The 17,625-nt window shown below is 37.0% G+C and overlaps 1 protein-coding gene across 2 annotated transcripts in view; it reads left to right on the top strand.

Moving 5' to 3' along the window:
- The window catches only part of Dpp4 (dipeptidyl peptidase 4), an 84,670-nt gene that overhangs the window by 54,349 nt on the left and 12,696 nt on the right, over positions 1–17,625 (top strand). The window contains exons 13-23 of one of the 2 annotated variants that reach the window (XM_008845754.3): positions 267–374; positions 611–678; positions 1,576–1,629; positions 2,030–2,151; positions 4,062–4,109; positions 4,338–4,436; positions 7,162–7,231; positions 9,265–9,459; positions 13,040–13,094; positions 13,687–13,786; positions 16,601–16,665. In XM_008845754.3, coding sequence (XP_008843976.1) covers positions 267–374; positions 611–678; positions 1,576–1,629; positions 2,030–2,151; positions 4,062–4,109; positions 4,338–4,436; positions 7,162–7,231; positions 9,265–9,459; positions 13,040–13,094; positions 13,687–13,786; positions 16,601–16,665 — 984 coding nt within the window. The remainder of the gene's footprint in view (positions 1–266; positions 375–610; positions 679–1,575; positions 1,630–2,029; positions 2,152–4,061; positions 4,110–4,337; positions 4,437–7,161; positions 7,232–9,264; positions 9,460–13,039; positions 13,095–13,686; positions 13,787–16,600; positions 16,666–17,625) is intronic. The other variant, XM_029569697.1, reaches the window with a different exon arrangement.

Below are 17,625 nucleotides of genomic sequence, written 5' to 3'. Positions count from 1 at the left end.
AAACATTCCTTCCTGTGTGTTCAGTGTCCACTGTGGGCATCTTTATGTGCAATTTCTATTTACCCCAACCAAACTAACACTAGTTTGGTGTCTATTTCCCATTTTCTAGTAAGAGTTTCTTTTTGAGATCTCCTGGTTTCACTTGACAAGTAAGGGAATCCAAAGTTTTTGAGCGTAGGTGTTGGGGAGGACTTCGTAAAACTGGACTTGATACTAAGATGAGACAAGAGTGAGCTGAGATGTATCTTTGCTCTATTACTATCTAGTTTAGACCTGCAGAGCCTCATTTCACCTCTGATGGTAATAGCTTCTACAAGATCATCAGCAACGAAGAGGGCTACAGACACATTTGCCAGTTCCAAAAGGACAGCAAAGTGAGTATTCCAACCAAGTGGATTCCAGTTAACCTTCTTCCTTTGAAATTAACATGAAATAGAAATTATTTGGTGAAGTTTAGCGATTTGAATTTTTCAGTCATGTATGGAGTGAGGTGGAATGGAGTATGGATACCCAACAAGCTATCTCCAGACTTATTTAAATTCCTCATATAAATTATTAAATCCTCTACTTTGATTAGTCTAATAAATCCCTCATTTAAAAACCCAACCAGGACTGCACATTTATTACTAAAGGAACCTGGGAAGTCATTGGGATAGAAGCTCTGACCAACAATTACCTGTGAGTATTCTGATAATCAGTAAGTCACTGTAAACCCACACATTATAATCATACCCTCTTCTCACAGAAGCGGGAGGGGGGGGATAAAATCTCCCACAAAGAGAAGTCGATTTGGAATGTGTTCAATCCTTTTTTTCTTTTTAACATACGGAAGGCTTAATGATTTTCACATATGCTCAGCAGATTTGATACCATGCCACCAAACAGCTCTACCTCTTGGTCTTACCTACTTTCCACTGTAGGAACTGCATCCTCACTGGAATGTCCTGGAATTCTGAAGGAACACTCCAGTATTCTGTTACCTTCGGGTTGATACAGCCTGTTTGGAAGGCCAGGAAAGGCAATTTTATCTGCCGGTATCTTGGCCTTTCTCTTTGGAAAATGGCAAGCTTTGCTGTAGTTTCTTACCACCAGCACACATGAGCTGTCAGCAAAAGGAAAATTTCTTTCCATTAGAGTCTCAGGCTTTTTATTGACCCCATCACAAAGAACTGTGCCACGGCCATAGGTATTTTTTTGATGACTCTTTGCAGAAGTGGCTCTGCCACTCTCAGGAATATGCAGCTTCGGCCATCTAGTAGCTTATGCTATTGAATAGAAAATATGGAAAACAGGATTGGTATATAGGGGTCTCAATCTAGTTGTCCAGGCACATTTTTCTTATAAACGCTTTCTTTGGAGTTTTTACTTATCACTTGAAAGAAAACCCTGGCTTCAGTAGTCTGCTAAGAAAATAAGCATGTTCTGAAATGGAGGAGCAGAGAAGGACAGATAGAGGGCATGTGCCTGTTCAAGGGCACCTGTGTGCACATGTGTGCCTGGAGCTGGAGCTCAGGGATGTATCTAACATTTTTATGAAACATAATCAATACTATATTTCCTTTGTTTTCTTCCCAGATACTACATTAGTAATGAATATAAAGGAATGCCAGGAGGAAGGAATCTTTATAAGTAAGAACTCTGCTAGGGTGCTGGTGACAGGGTTTTCACTTTGGACTGTCCTGGGCTCTCGCTTTCTTTCTTCTTCTTTTTTTTTTTTTTTTTTTTTTTTTTTTTTTTTTTTTTTGTCTTGTCCTAAGTAATATTATGCTGTAATTGTTATAAAGTACTTCTATCCCTTCATTTATCAGTTTGTATATTACTGAAGATAATGACTCTATTCAGTTTTTGATGATGTTTCCAAACAGTGGGAGATTGAAGCTATTATTAATTTATATACTTATTTTATTATTAAAATCAGTCTTGAGGATTGCTTTGGCATTCTGATTCTGCTAAAACTAGAACATGCATTATTCCCTTTCTTCCTTTCAAATACCACTTCATCAAACAATTACCACTGTTGATTTTACAGAATTCAACTTAATGACCACACAAATCTGAAGTGTCTTAGCTGTGACCTGAATCCAGAAAGGTGTCAGTACTATTCTGTGTCATTTAGTGACAACGTGAAGTATTATCAGCTGAGATGTTTGGGTAAGTTAGTACTGGCTGTGAGGAGTGTGCCGATGGCTCAGACTGCTCCAGGGAAGCAGCTCCCTTCATTCCCAGTCAGACAACCATGCTGCCATTCCCCTGGCCCTGTTTCCCCATGCCCGCTGTCCCCTGCTGGCACCCCATCTTTCTCTTCTGATCAGCTTCATTTCTTTTGGAGATTTAGGAGCCTTTGCAGTCACCTTAGTCCTTTTCTGCCCATTCAAATTTAGGTGATGAGTACACACCACGTCTCTTTCCCCTCTGAAGAATTCATTCTTACACACCCACATATTATGGGATTTAAATAGTTATTTTGCCCATTTATCCCTTAAGTTAGCAAGAGACTGTGAGTGGTGCCTGTCACCCAACATGTTCACTTGCTTTATCTTCTGTTGATATTGTGATTATTAATATTTATATTAATAATCAGTAATATAAACCTAGGCAAGGAGAGGGGGTCTCATTGAAGCTATAGCCATTCAGATTACAGGGAAGGAGGGCTAAATAGGTCTGAGAGAAGAGAATGGGAGAGGTGGAATTTTGAGAGTAGAAAGACCCCCCCACACACACACCTCAAAGAAAAGCAGTCCACTTACAAAATGCTGAAGTTAAGAACACTTTCTTTTCTCCTGAGACAGATCCAGGTCACACAGCAAGTTCAACAAGACTCAGCAAACCTTACCCGAGTTCTCCCTTCTAATGCTGTGCTGGCATGCTTCTCAAAATGAGAGAAAGTCTAGATAATCTAGAAAGAGCAATCAGTGACAAATAAGAGGATTCTGAACCAATTATCTGACTTTTTCTCCTTAGTGTATTTTCTTTATTACCTATTTCTTTAGGGCTCTTGACTTTGGCTGAGTCTTGTTGCCATTTCTTGACTATGTGGTTTATTCTAGGCATTGTGTTAAAGCTTAAGATTTGTGATCTTCTTTGAACCCTAAGAAAACTCTGCAAAGTTTTGATTATTCTCATTTTCTATGCAAGGGCTTTGAAGCATAGACACATTGACCTAACTCATCCCGGAAGTCAGCCAGGATTCAAATCCAGGTCTAGCAGAGCCCTCACTGTGGTTTTTCAATCTAATATAAAAGTTAATATTATCATCTAAATGCATCAAAATTAAATAGCTCATAAAATAGCTTTGCTATACATTACCTTCCATTCCACAGCTATCACAGTTGGGATAAATAGTGACGATATGGGCTTGTGAGAAAAACACTTCTGCATGCCAGAAAGAAATTGCTTATCCAAGTCAGGCACTGCAGATGTGCCTCCTGGCTCCTGGACTCCGCAGAGTGGGGGCCCATGTAGGAATTCTCTTCCTCAAGGTGGGGCTAGCTCCAGAGCTCTGCCCACTCATCCCCTAAGGAGTACAGAGTTTGAGAGATGTCAAGATCACTGTGGCTCATGAATGAACAGTGGAGAAGGCCGAAGCTCTTATTTCAGCTTGCTGTTGAGGAACTGGGCACAGAGATGATAACCAGCCTGAGATGATCAGTGAGGCAGAAGTTCATTTCCTACCCCATTCTACTGGCCCCTGCACCTTTTCAGGAATATTTCATGTACTCAAATGCAGTATTTTTAAGAAAAAGGGGAGGGGGAAACAGCTTTTATGACAGACATTTATTAAGTTTCCTAGCTACAGAAATAGCTCTATGTGTTCTATCAAATAGTAATAGCTGATTTTTTTTTTGGCCTTTTTTGAGACAGGGTCTCCCTGTAGTCCCAGCTGACCTGGAACTCGTTATGTAGACCAGGCTGGCCTTGAACTCACAGAGATCTGCCTGCCTCTGCCTCTGAGTGCTGGGATTAAAGGTGTGCGCCACCACACCTGGCTAATGGCTGATGTTTTTGAAAGCTCAAATGCGATAGTCATCTGAAACATATATTTTCACTGATTATGTTAACAGGCCCTGGTCTGCCTCTCTATACAATGCATCGCAGCATGGATGATAAAGGTATTTTCTTCCATTTCAACCTCCTTTGGCTTATAGGAAAGTATATGTGAATAGGACCAGGATAAGACATTCTTTAGCTTTAGGGTTTCTTAACAGCAGTTTAAACACAAGCCTTCTTACCTAAAGTCTGGACAGCTCAGTGCCTGCACTGCACACATGCTCATTATTGCTTCATGGTTAACTTCCTCACATTGTAATAAATTGCTGCTCTTTCATGTATTTGTTCAGAACTACGAGCCCTGGAAGACAATTCAGCTTTGGATAAAATGCTGCAGAATGTCCAAATGCCTTCAAAAAAATTGGACTTCATTATTTTGAATGAAACAAGTAAGCTAAATTTCTTTGGGAATAGTCCTTTGCATGGAAACACCAATAAAATATAAATAATATAATAATAATGTGGTCTGAAAATATGCATTTTATGTAAACCTGATTTAAAAGGTTGTCTTTCCATGAAATGTTCTGTCACAGGAACTATAGCTTTTTTGTGGCCTCAAAACACAATTCTGTATAAAACTTATTTTGTCAAAAGAAAATGTTTTTGGAGACAGTGCACTATAGATAGGTCAATTCATCCAGCGAGTAATTCTGTTCTGCTGCTAAGTATTAATTGTAAAATTATAATAGCTGTTAGGTCATACCTTATATATTTAATTTTGAACTATAGAGATAAAAAATATCTAAGATGATATGTTAAAAACTTGAGGTTGTTTATTAAGTATTTAAATTTCAGTTTCAGGAAAGAAATAATTAATTCTTCTTTCCCTTTCCTTGACTGGGTGGGACTGAGGTTGGTGGCTAATAATGGATTACATGCTTGGACCATTAAGAATACTTGACAGGCTTCTTTGAGATGAAAATGCTTGTTTTTTTATTTGATTTCTTTTTCCACTAAGGAATAAGAACTTATACAGATGGGAGAAATACATCATGATTGATAGTTTAGAATTTTTGAATTTTAGCATAACAATAGTAAATATGAGAATGGAGAGATGGCTCAGTGTTTAAGAACATTTGTTGTTCTTACAGAGGACCCCAATTCAGTTACAAGCACCAACATCTGGCTGCTCAAACTGCCTATAACTCCAGGTCCAGGGGCTCTGACATCTTCTGAATTTTGTGGACATCTGTACTCATGTGAAAAAACATACAGACAGACATACACATATACACATAATTAAAAATAATAAAAATAAAATCTTTACAAATATTCAGCTCCTGTCATTGTAAATGGTAGGTCTGGCTGGCTAGTAGAGGATGCTTCTGCAACAGAATTACCTAGGGCAGTGCTGCACAAATGGAAGGTGCATGTAGTCACTGGGGCCCTTGCTAACATTCATTGTTTGACCCAGCAGGTTAGGGTGGGCCCAGAATCCACCCTTTATAATAAACTCTAAGGGTGCCTCTGGTCTCTGTCCCTGACCCATATTGAGAGTCAAGAATTCATTTAGACGGTCTGATGCAAGATACTCGGTTGAATAATGAAATGTGATTCTATTTCAGTAGGCATACAGTGAGGGGTTCTTGAGGTTTTAGGGTCAGTGAGGCCACGTGATTAGAGGGAAAACTTGACAGGGATTGTAGGATGGCAGGAGAGGGAGGATCCCATTGGCACTCTGGCCATTCACATTACAGGGGAGGAGAGCTGAACAGTCTGAGAGAAGAGAATGGGAGAGATGGAATTTTGAGAGTGGAAAGACCCGCCTCCCCCGACACACCTCTCAAAGAAAAATAGTACACTTACCAAATTATGGAGTCAAAAACACTTTATAATCAACTAGTTCTGGCCAGAAAATAGAGGACAAATAATGACTTGGACCTATACCTTAAAAACATCACTGTTGGGGCTGGAGAGATGGCTCATTGGTTGAGAGCACTGATGGATCTTGCAGAGGACTCCAGTTTGGTTCCCAGCACCCATATGGTGGCTAACAACTGTCCATGACTCCAGTTCTGGGGGATCTTATGCCCTTTTCTGACCTTCGTAGGTATTGCTTGTTCCTGGTACACTCGCATTCAGGCAATACTTACCCATACACATAACAGAAAATAAATAAAATAAAATTTTTTAAAAATCACAGCCAGCTGATAATTTGGTACTTTCCTGAAATTCTAACATAATTATATTTTTTATTACAAACACATTTAATAAAAAGGCACACAAATAATTAACAAAATAAGAAGATAAGTATATCTATATAGCTATGTAAAGATTTGACTATTAAATCTTTCTTTTCTCCTTAACCAAAATCATTATAAAATCAATCAAGAAACAAGAAGGAAAGTGGACATAAGAAACAGCTCTAGAGATACATTTTTGCCTGTAGTTTAAATCTTACTGAATATGGAAATGTGGAAAATTTTGTTTATATTTATTAGTCTTACTTAATTTGAGAGCAAAGAAAATGATTCATTATTCAGGGACACATTTTTATTAACCTGCAGGTAAATCAAGCACAGAGACTTTAATGGACCTGAGAAAGGCCCCCCAGAGATTGCATAGCCCTTTGCCCCACAAAAGCAGATTTCATTCTGTCAAAGACAGGACTGAAAATGGGAACTCAGTTTTGTGGCCTGGGATGGCAATAGAAACTATAAAAATGTTATTAAGTCAGAATTTTAAAATAGAATTAGGGCCAACTACAAATTCTAAACAGCTTCAAGGAAATTCAAGAAGAGGAAAACATTTTGGAGGAAAATTTAGAACATAAGCCACAAACAAACTAGATCAGTAGATCAGATGCCAAAGAACAGAAGCCGCAAAACAAAACATCAGAAACCCTAAGATGCACTTTTATTTTACAAGGCTCCGATGTTTTTAATGGCTATGTTAGAAACAACTTAATTGTTTTAGTACTCTAATACCTAGAATTATAACTTGACAGTGTTTTTATATTTTAGAGACATGATTGAATCTGAGCTCATAATTTTCATTTTCTATTCTAATTTAACAAACTGTTAAACTCAAAACATGACATCACTGAGAAACAAGAAATGAAATATTGCACTAATAATTGTTCTTAACTCACTAATAATCTTTCTGTTTGTTTAGAATTTTGGTATCAAATGATCTTGCCTCCTCATTTTGATAAAGCCAAGAAATATCCTCTACTATTAGAAGTGTAAGTATTCATAAGGGAGTAATTTAGCAATTAATTATCATATTCTTCTGCCCAGTAGAGATTACTGAAACACAGAACTAGTACATCGCCCCTTCCTTCCTGAATCACTGATCACTATTCCCTCCTCCCATCTTACACACACAGACCTCAACTTGTGTTTTATTCCAACTTCTTAGTAGACAAATAGACACTCCTTCTCTGCCATAATTACATGGTTTTGCTTTTGCTTTTTTTCCTTGACGTTCAAGGGAATTCCACTAACATTTCAAGTCCTCAATTTCTTTTTTTATAAAATTAAGTAATGAGTTTTTTTTTAATTTTACGTGTATGATGTTTTGCTTTACATTCATGTAGGTGCACCACAAGCATGCACAGTGGTGATGGGGCCCAGAAAAGGGCACTGGACACTTATTAGTTACCATCTGATGCTGGGAACTGAACTCAGATCCTTTGCAAGAACAGAAGGTGATCGTAACCACTGAGCTATCTCTCCTGCCTCCTCAAGTTCTCATTTTCATCCTTACCTCTTAGACATCATAAGAAGTAAGAGGTTGACACTTTTAATGTACCGAATATACTTTCACTGACAGGACAAAGGAATTTCAGGTCACCAAAAAAAAAAAAAAGAAAGAAAGAAAAAGCAAAGTGTACTTACATTTGAGTGTATGAATACATTCTCCTGTTTGAATTAAGACTGGTACAATAGGGACTGGATAGATTGCTCAGTGGTTAAGTGCACTGGATGCTCTTCCAAAAGACCTGGGTTCAAATTCCAACATCCACATGGTGACTAATAACTATCTGTAACTCTAGTTCCAGGGAATCTGAAGGCTTCTTCTGGCCTCTATAGACATTGTAGGACATAGGTAAACTTACATACTTGCAGGCAAAACACTCATACAAATGAAAAATAATAAATAAATAAATAAATATTTCTTTTAAATGGTACAATATTTAGTTTAAAATAATGTAAGCGGTGCATGGTGGTGCATGCCTTCAATCCTAGCACTTGAAGGCAGAGGCAGATAGATTTCTATGAAATCAAGGCTAGCCTAGTCTACAGAGGGAGTTCCAGGCCAACTGATGCTATAGCAAAACCTTGTCTCTAAAAAGTGAAGAATATTAAAATAATATGATATTTTGTTGAAATGAAAGTTCCCTTGACTTCCATCCCTAATAACGGGAGAAAAATGTTAGCAGAAGCATGTAAACAGGACTTGCCTATTCCTCATGGGGATCAGTGAGCCAATGAATAGGAGAGATGGGTTGGGGAAAAGATCACTATTTTAGAAGGTTCGTAGCCAGGAAGTTTTTAGACCATGCAAAGATGGCATTTAAATGAAGTACAATATGCTATAGGAAGCATCTCTTAATAGAAATGAGTGAACTTGGTAGAGATTGTACACACGGTTACATATGGGGTAGATTGCGGCCTGCGAAGACTGCAGGCACAGGGATGTTAAGACTTTTGTAATGCTGACTAGCATATTTGTTTTCCAATACGAAGTTGCATTTCTTTCTCCTCTGAGTCTTTAAGTACCAGCATTCCTTCATACTATGATTCCTTCTACAGTGATCTATAGAGTCTCACTGTGAGCAGCACTGTACAGAATCCTCAGGGAAAAGCACAACGTATCCAATCCAAATCCTTAAGGAATCCCAGCCTAGGAAATAAACTTGTAGACTGGGGTATTTCTAAACTGAGATGAAAAACTGCATTGATTGTCATGGTTAGTTTTATAAGATGGTTTCTCCTCTCCCCACTGTTACAGGAATTAATATTGTATCCTTAAAATGTATAGCATATGCTTGATAATAATGTTCAGAGACATAGCTTATGAACATATTTGAAGAAAACACACAGCCATATGTTTGTGTTGTCAAGTTTAAAGAATCCATTTTTAATAACCCAGTGGTTACTGTGATTTTAGGCTCATGTCAGAGAAAGATATACATACCTTGTCCACAGAAAAGGAAATGTGAACATTCTATGACTTAGAAAAATCATCTAACAACTTGGCATTTTTTCACAGATATGCCGGCCCCTGTAGTCAAAAGGCAGATGCTGTCTTCAGACTCAACTGGGCCACTTACCTTGCAAGTACAGAAAACATCATAGTAGCTAGCTTTGATGGGAGAGGAAGTGGTTACCAAGGAGATAAGATCATGCATGCAATCAACAGAAGATTGGGAACATTCGAAGTTGAAGATCAAATTGAAGCAGCCAAGTGAGTAACCAGTAGGTGATCTCAAGCATCATTGACGTTTTGCCCTTTGGTTTGTATTTTAAAGTTGTAAAATGGAAATAATGTACAGGGTTCTAGAATGGATCTGTAATAGTTCATCCTTGTAAGTTTTTAGTGAAGCTATTACATTTAGGTAAAAACTTGTCATTGTAGATCTATATGAAGTTTTTTTTTTCTATTTCTTTTCTATATGAAGTTTTGAAAAGGTGTTTCTTAGTTTTTTTTTTTATATGCAATGTTAGAAAGGGAGTTGGTATATATACTACTGCCTTCTAAAAGCAGAGACTAGAAATCCATCAAACACAAGATAAATTGAGGAATGAGTGTACCCTGAGTATGTTAGTCAGACTTTTGGTTGCTGTGATAAAACAGAAACAACGTACAAGAGGAAAGATTTATTTTGACCATGGTTGAAGAGAGTTCAGTTCATTATCATTAGCATATTTGGTTAGGAGCAAACTACAAGTTTTCCAGCCCTTTTGTCTCTGCATTTTGCTGACAATTTTTACTGTAAAGTTGACTAAAAACACCCAACAGTAATCAGGCTACAAAATGAACACTAGGAAGCCTTGAAATTTCCTTCCTCAAATTAGTCTTTTACCATTATACCCAGCTCCCTACAGAGTCCTAGGGCATGGACCAATGGTAGATAAGTTGTTTGCCATAGTAACACAAATGATCTTCGGCACAATTCAAAATTAAGTCTTTTTTCCCATCTGAAGACTCATGAGCACAGTGCTTAGTGTTCCTACCAGCATCTGAGTTCTCTGCTCTTCTCTAAGAACCACTCATTAAGCTCTCCTTACAGCACTCCAGCTGCCTTCTTCAAACATTTTTTTTTCTAAATTCCTCTTCCTAGTTCCAAAGATTTCTGAACTACAAGATCTGATAAGTCAAAACAATGACCCCATGTCTATATCAATATTCTGTTAGTGAGATTTTCATTGCTATGATAAAATGTATGATAAAAAATAACAGAAAGGAAGAGTTATTTATTTTGGCTCATGGTTTCAGAGATGTTGGTCCATAGTCCTTGACACTGTTGATTCTGGGCTCTGGCAAAGTAGAACAATGTGGAACAGGACTTGTAGTGAACCTTCCCATCCCATGGGGTAGCAAAGAGAGCATTTGTTTTTCCCTTTTTATCCCTTCTTGGACCCTAGCTTACAAGAAGATATTGTTTACATTCAAGGTAGGTCTTCCACTGATAGTTAATCCTTTCTGGTAATACCCTCATAGACATATGCAGAAATGTGCTTCAATGTTTTCTTAGACATTTCTCAATTCAATCAAGTTGAAAATTAAATTTAACCATACATTGGGTAAACATCTAGTTAAATAGTTGAGCCCATCCCTTAGAGATAAGACCAAGTGGAGAAAGTGAGTTTACTTTCACCTTACAGAGAGTAAAAACTATGAGGCCCAAGGAGTGGTTCCTACAGCCTAGATAAGGGTGACTTCTCTTTGGAAAACTGTGGGGCACAACTACCATGAATCTCAATCATAAGAACTTCATTATGTATGAATGCCATATCATTCTTACCTTTGCATACAAGACTACAAACTAATGTGCTCTGGGTTAAAAGAAGAGTGTACTTTGAAGGGCACATAGCTTGTGAAGTGCTTTACCTGCCCATATTGTCACTGAGCTGTGTAGCAGCTCCGGGAGGTGGGTGTTCTTATCATGTATTTCAGTAAAGAAATCAAGGTTTTGAGTTAGTTACTTGCTTGTCAGGGTGAAATAGGATCAGAATCTAGTCCACCCCAACACTTCTATTCAAAGGTCAAATTAGAAATGTGTCCTTTGAGTTTCCAACCAACAACATGGATGTTTGGGGAAATCTTGTGAGTGCTTTGAAATAATATTGTGAAATCATAGACTGAGAGATGTAGAACAACCCATAGACAATTTAATATATGGAGAAAGGGTCCTTTAAGAAAAGGAACAATTAATGAAGACCAGTATTCCTGAGTGAATGGAATTCCCTTATATCAAAGCTAATGATTAGTCATGATAAAAGGAGATTTAGACATAAATTTTGAAAAAGTAAATTAGTTCAAGAGTGAGGCTTTGGTGGTTTAAAAATAGCTATTTATGAAGACTGGTCTTTGTATGAAAGCACAGCATAGTCCCCAGGGCCTCTCAAATCTGACCTTTAGAAAGCCCTAAAATTACATAATTGCAAAGTCATAAAATAAAACTCCAGCTTAAAATTAATGCAATGCAGTACATTTATATGATGGAGCACTGTTGTAGCAACTAAAAAGACCTGACTATAGCAGCATGGAGGAAAATTACAGATACAATGTTGAATGAAAGAATCTAAACACCAAAGTTTCCATAACGTTCGAAATCAAGTACAAACTCAGGTGAGGTTTACTTGGACTCCAACAGAAAATGATTTATTTCATTTATTTTCCTTTTTCAGACAGGAAGATGATCTGGAAGCTTGTGACTGTGCATCGGTCATGGTTTCAAGGATATGTTCAGTCTGTAAATGTATATCAGCTTGTGCACTCATGATAGTGACATGTCTTTATGTATGGATTCTTTATGTATAAAGAAATTGACAGGAAGGAAAATTGAAAAGTATGCTTAATTTGTTCTAATACTGATTGATTCAGCAGTCTTGGACACGCACCATCAACTGAAGAACAGGCCCAAAGTTACATCAGTGTAAAGGTTCCCCAAATCTCCCATAATACCACAAAGTTTCATTGTCTATTTGCTAGACTTACTTAAGTCAGAAATTACTTTTGATGTAAGGCTAAGATTAGGAAATAAGTGCATTAAACAAAGTTTACATTTCTTTACTTGGATTCCAACCCCAAATACAGTTTAGTGGCAAAAATAATATTTAATCCACCAAAGAAAATGTGCTTTCCATTTAATGGTGCCAAACTAGCTAATCAATACCCAGTGCAGGAAGGGATCTATTTAGACAATGGTGTTTAAATTCTCAGATGAGTGTCCAGAGACAGTTCTAAGCCCTACCCAGATGTTCTCTGTGCCCTTATCTTTCTCTATTGCAGGGGCAACCAGCCTCAAACTGAAAAACATCTGGAGAGATTCAAATTCAATTATGTAAAGAAAAGTGCATCTGGGCTGCAAATTTTTATATAAAGCTGTGAAAAAAACTGCCAGGATTTGTTTTCTGTGAGACACACCACACACACACACACACACACACACACACACACACACACACACACATACACACACACACAGAGAGAGAGAGAGAGAGAGAGAGAGACAGAGACAGACAGAGACAGAGACAGAGAGACAGAGAGAAAGAAAGAAACAGAGAGAGACAAAGACAGAGAGAGAGAGAGACAGAGACAGAGAATTTTTATGGACTGAAATAAAAGCAAACCTTGTTCATCTGGTCCTTAAATTAGCACGGTAGACATTTATCTCAGGTGTTTTATTGCTGGCAGTGATTCATCTAAGTTTGAAATAGAATGAGAGATAACAAATGTCAGGGTTTCACATTTGTGCAGTTGTCTTAGTTTTCGGTACACAGTGAAAAACTGATTTGTGGACTTCTTTCATGTGTTTTAGACAATTTACAAAAATGGGATTTGTGGACAGCAAACGAATTGCAATTTGGGGCTGGGTGAGTAGTTGTTTGACTCACGAATTTGCATGCACTCCCTAGTGAATACAACACAATGCAGGTTAATTTATCTTTTGTATTTAAATATTAGGAGATGAAAAGCATGTCTATCAAATCTTGTACCTCTGAGCAGCAGTCTTCTACAGTATCTTCTGAGCCAGACCTGTACCTCTGTTAATTATGAAGGGAGAAGGAAACCAGAGGGGGAGAAGGGCGGGAGGAAGGGAGGAGAGTGGGGAAGGAAAGAAAAAGGAAAGAAAAGGGAGGAAGGGAAGAAAAGGGGGCATTTCTCACTAATCAGTAAAGATTGATGTTACTGTTTTCATGTATTACTTTAAGTTGTGCTATACAGACACCAAGGTCAGCAAACGTCCTATGCTTACTTCCTTACATGTATGAAAAGGGACCAAGACTCCAAAAGCATAGTCTTTAGATACTGCCCAATTAAAGCCAATTTAAGCCTCCTATACCATGCTCTCTATCTCTAAAGAGGCACAGTATATAAAGATGTGAGAAATGTGGAAACTGAAACTTGCTTACCATATGTCCCTATTTCTTTACCTCCATAAAAATAACTGTTTCCATTCCCTAGTCATATGGAGGGTACGTAACCTCAATGGTCCTGGGATCAGGAAGTGGAGTGTTCAAGTGTGGAATAGCTGTGGCACCTGTGTCACGATGGGAGTACTATGGTACGTAATTGCTGCTATGTGCAAAGAATTATTAAGTGTTGAACTTAAAATTCCAGTGAGAAAGCCATTCCTTTTTGAGTTTTCATGGTTTATAGCAAATAATAGGCTGATTCATCTTGGTGCTTCTTTATGGTATGTGTAAGCTTATCTCATTCATTCTGCTGTTGTGTAAACCTGGATGCTATTGTTCCCTACACGTTTCCCTACATGTTTAATTTCTCATCAGCAAATCCTGGTTACCAAATTTCAAAATAGTCCCCAATGCTACATTTCTCAAATAAATGCTTCCTCACCTTCATCCTAATTTGATTTGAGGGCTTTGCATATTAGCAGAATAAAAGATATATCTTTTTCCCTTTGAGTAAAGATAAACTATATGGGAAAAAGAAGCTAGGAACACATGCATTTCCTAGGGGATTTGTTTTTCTCGTCATCGTTCAGGAGTAGAATGTCATCTTCATCCTTGACATATTCAATAAGGCAGCATAACTTGAGAGACTACCAGGCCTGAGAAACACTAGATAAAGAAGACTCTGAGGTTAGGAAGGAGATGCAGAATTTTCTTGCACCTCCTGGACTCTATCTGAATTGTTTTATACAGTGTAAGGATAGAATTGTTAATAAAGAATATGCTCACTAAATACTTATATTTTGATATATAGTACCAGTCCTCTGGGAACCCCTCTTTGAAAGTCTCTCCAAGTCAAGAGAAGCCAATGTGTAAGACACATCACTGTCTTTCAACTAAAAAAAAAAATTAGAGGGTATATTTAAAATCTCATCTGCACACAATGGCATTGTTTTCACAGAATAGTTTTGTTTCTTATCAATTGTTCTGTTGAATAATTTGTTTTTGGAGACCTCTGGTGGTCAATAAAATAGTAAAAGAGTGTGAGATTACAAATATATGAGAACTTTATTAAATGTATGTTATCTAATACATAGGAATGAGAAAGTTTTTAATTTATGTGTAAATTTGGCTACAAGGGATATGTAAGTGGTGTTTCAAGGCTTGCTTCTAAATTTTCATAGCTGCATTATGCAGTTACACATATTAGTTTTTAAATGTAAATTTTAAGTTTTCAGATCTTAATTATATGTTAACTTGATTAGAAAGATGTATTATGTTCTAAGACAAGCAGAATTGATGTTGTGGTTAATTTTACTTTGTTCTTAAAAACAATTTCTCCCTATCAAATATATAACCTAAATTGCTAATATTTAAATCTTTAAATTAAAAATATATGAATATTTCCGAAGCCCTCTTGTGACCTCCGTGGCATTGCACAACATGGGTGCACTCACATACATGCAGGCAATACACTCGTACACATAAAACAAAAATAATGAATAAAATATTTTTTAATATATATATATTTTATGATCTTATATTTTTAAATTTCCTTTAAATATTAAATTTTATGAGTGTTCTCTACATAAAATGATTTGTAATATGTATTCATTTTAATCAAAATAAAAATATATTGTTGTTACTCATTGACGAGGAAAAGGAGGTGGCAGTGGAACAGCTAAAAGTCATGGGTGGAGTGCTGAGTCTGTGCCTCAGCCATCCAGAAACAGCACAGTGTTGCATCTAAGTGATATGTCCGTTTAAAGAATTATAGACTAAAATTTAAATATTTATCCAATCCAGTGATATTCAAGAACAATGGCAATGTATTATTCTTATACGCTGTAATCTGGCCATTTAAGGAGGCAGATTTCATATTAAGGAAAACAAACCAGGCTCAGAAAGACAAACATCACATAATTTCCCTCATATATGGCACTAGATTTGATATTAAAGTACACAGAAAAATATTATGACATGAAAGTAGAGGGGAGACTATTTTGGAAAAGGGAGGGGACATGCATTAGTGGGGAGGGGAAATAGGAAGAATAATGGGGTGAAAGTAAGCAGAGTGCATGACATACATGAATGAAATATCTTTATAAACCCCATCACTTTGTACAAGGCATAAACACTAATACTTTAAAAACACAATGGAACTAGTTAGGCCAGCAAATTTTCACACATATTTTAAAGCAGATATATAGATAATGTATGCTTTCATTTTTTAATTGAGTAAATTTATGTTTAATTATCCAAATAACCAAACCAATTATGCAACTTGTTATTCCACCGTATTTATAGATAAAGGAGCTTATGTCAGTTCAGCAGACAGATATTAATGTAATCTGTTCACAGTGCTCAAGTGTTATAGCACAGAACTTGAGACCTCTCCATAAAATGAGGGAAAACAAATGTTTAACTTGCATTATGATGAAGCAGCTGATCCAATATGGACTGTTAACCAAATTCTTTCTTTTCATTATAGTGAATACCAACCTATAAAAATATAAGATTTAAATAGGCAGCTAGCAATTGATCATTGATGGGCTTTGCAAAAAGAAAGACTGTCACAGTACAAGGCATGTACTCGTTTATCTCAGTACCACAATATCAAAGACAATGGTGGTGAAGTGCTAGATGACTTTCATTGGGTGGGTCATCCTCCACATATAACTTTTCTGCATATGAATTGCTAATTATGTTTTAGGTCATCTAGTTTAAACTCCACTTCCCTAATCCTGAAGGCTGAATTCAGGTGGGTCAGTGCTGAGGAAGAAAAGTCCTGAGTGTGAGTGGTCTGAACATCATTAACAAGGACTGGCTGGAGGCAATTCTTTGGAAGGTAGCTCTATATATGTCTATACCTGAGTTAAGACATGGAAGAACATGTAAAGCTACCCAAAAATATGAGAAAGAAACATTGTTGTAGGAGTTGAACCTCATTCTTTTTTCCATCACAGATTCAGTATACACAGAACGTTACATGGGTCTTCCAACTCCAGAAGACAACCTTGACCATTACAGGGTAAGAGAACAGAGCTATACCGATCTTATAACCTGTGTACAAGAGGTTGAAAAACTTAAGTGTATCTATTTTAGAAAACATATATTTTATATTTCCAACAAAATTCTTGTTAAAAAGAAATAACACAGGTGGTTTAGAGATACTCCAATAGCTTCCCCTACTATATTCTGCATAATTACAATCTTTATCGTATGCTATATAGGTCACAATATGCATTCATTTGAAAATACAAAGCAACACCAGATAATTACTTTAATTATAAAAATTTCAGTTTAGAAAACATGTCAAATTCAACATATTCTTTTAGCGTCCAGAAGACTCTTTAAACCTTTACTATAAATTTTGTGATATTATCATAATTAAGATGTATATGCATGCTGATAATTCTTACTCATAGCCAACTATGTACAGTTTTTTCAAACAAAATTTGCATAAAGCAGGTGAGAGGTAGGTGTAGTTGAGAAGTACCCTGAATAGCCCCACCCATAAATTACTGAACAGCTTCCAATACTGTGAGAAGCTGTGGGCAGGTTGCTCTCCAGATCAGCTGCAGCATTTGAAATGTGGTCTGGCTGCAGCAGTTACTGTCACCACTTTCATGTCATTTTGATGCAATTTTATGGATAAACCTAAGTACTGTGGATCTTTCTAGCAATTTTTAAAAATATTTTATTTATTATTTTTATTTTATATGTATGTGTGTATTGCCTGCATGTAAGTAAGTGCACCCGTGGTGTGCAACGCCCACAGAGGACAGAAGAGGCTGTCGGATCCCCTGGAACTGGAGTTAGGATAGTTGTTAGCTGCCATGTGGGTGCTGGGATTCAAACCCAAGTCTTCTGCAAGAACAACCAGTGTTCTTAACTGCTGAGCCATCTCTCCAGCCCTCTTTCTAGCAATTTGAAACTACTAAAACGTTCCTGATTTTATTGGTCATATTAATTGGAAAAAAAAACTAAA

The sequence above is a fragment of the Nannospalax galili genome, unplaced genomic scaffold, assembly GCF_000622305.1.
Source record: "Nannospalax galili isolate Female #2095 unplaced genomic scaffold, S.galili_v1.0 scaffold540, whole genome shotgun sequence".
NCBI lineage: Eukaryota > Metazoa > Chordata > Mammalia > Rodentia > Spalacidae > Nannospalax > Nannospalax galili.
The sequence above is the reverse complement of the archived record's forward strand: the minus strand, read 5'-3'. Positions and strand labels throughout refer to the sequence as shown.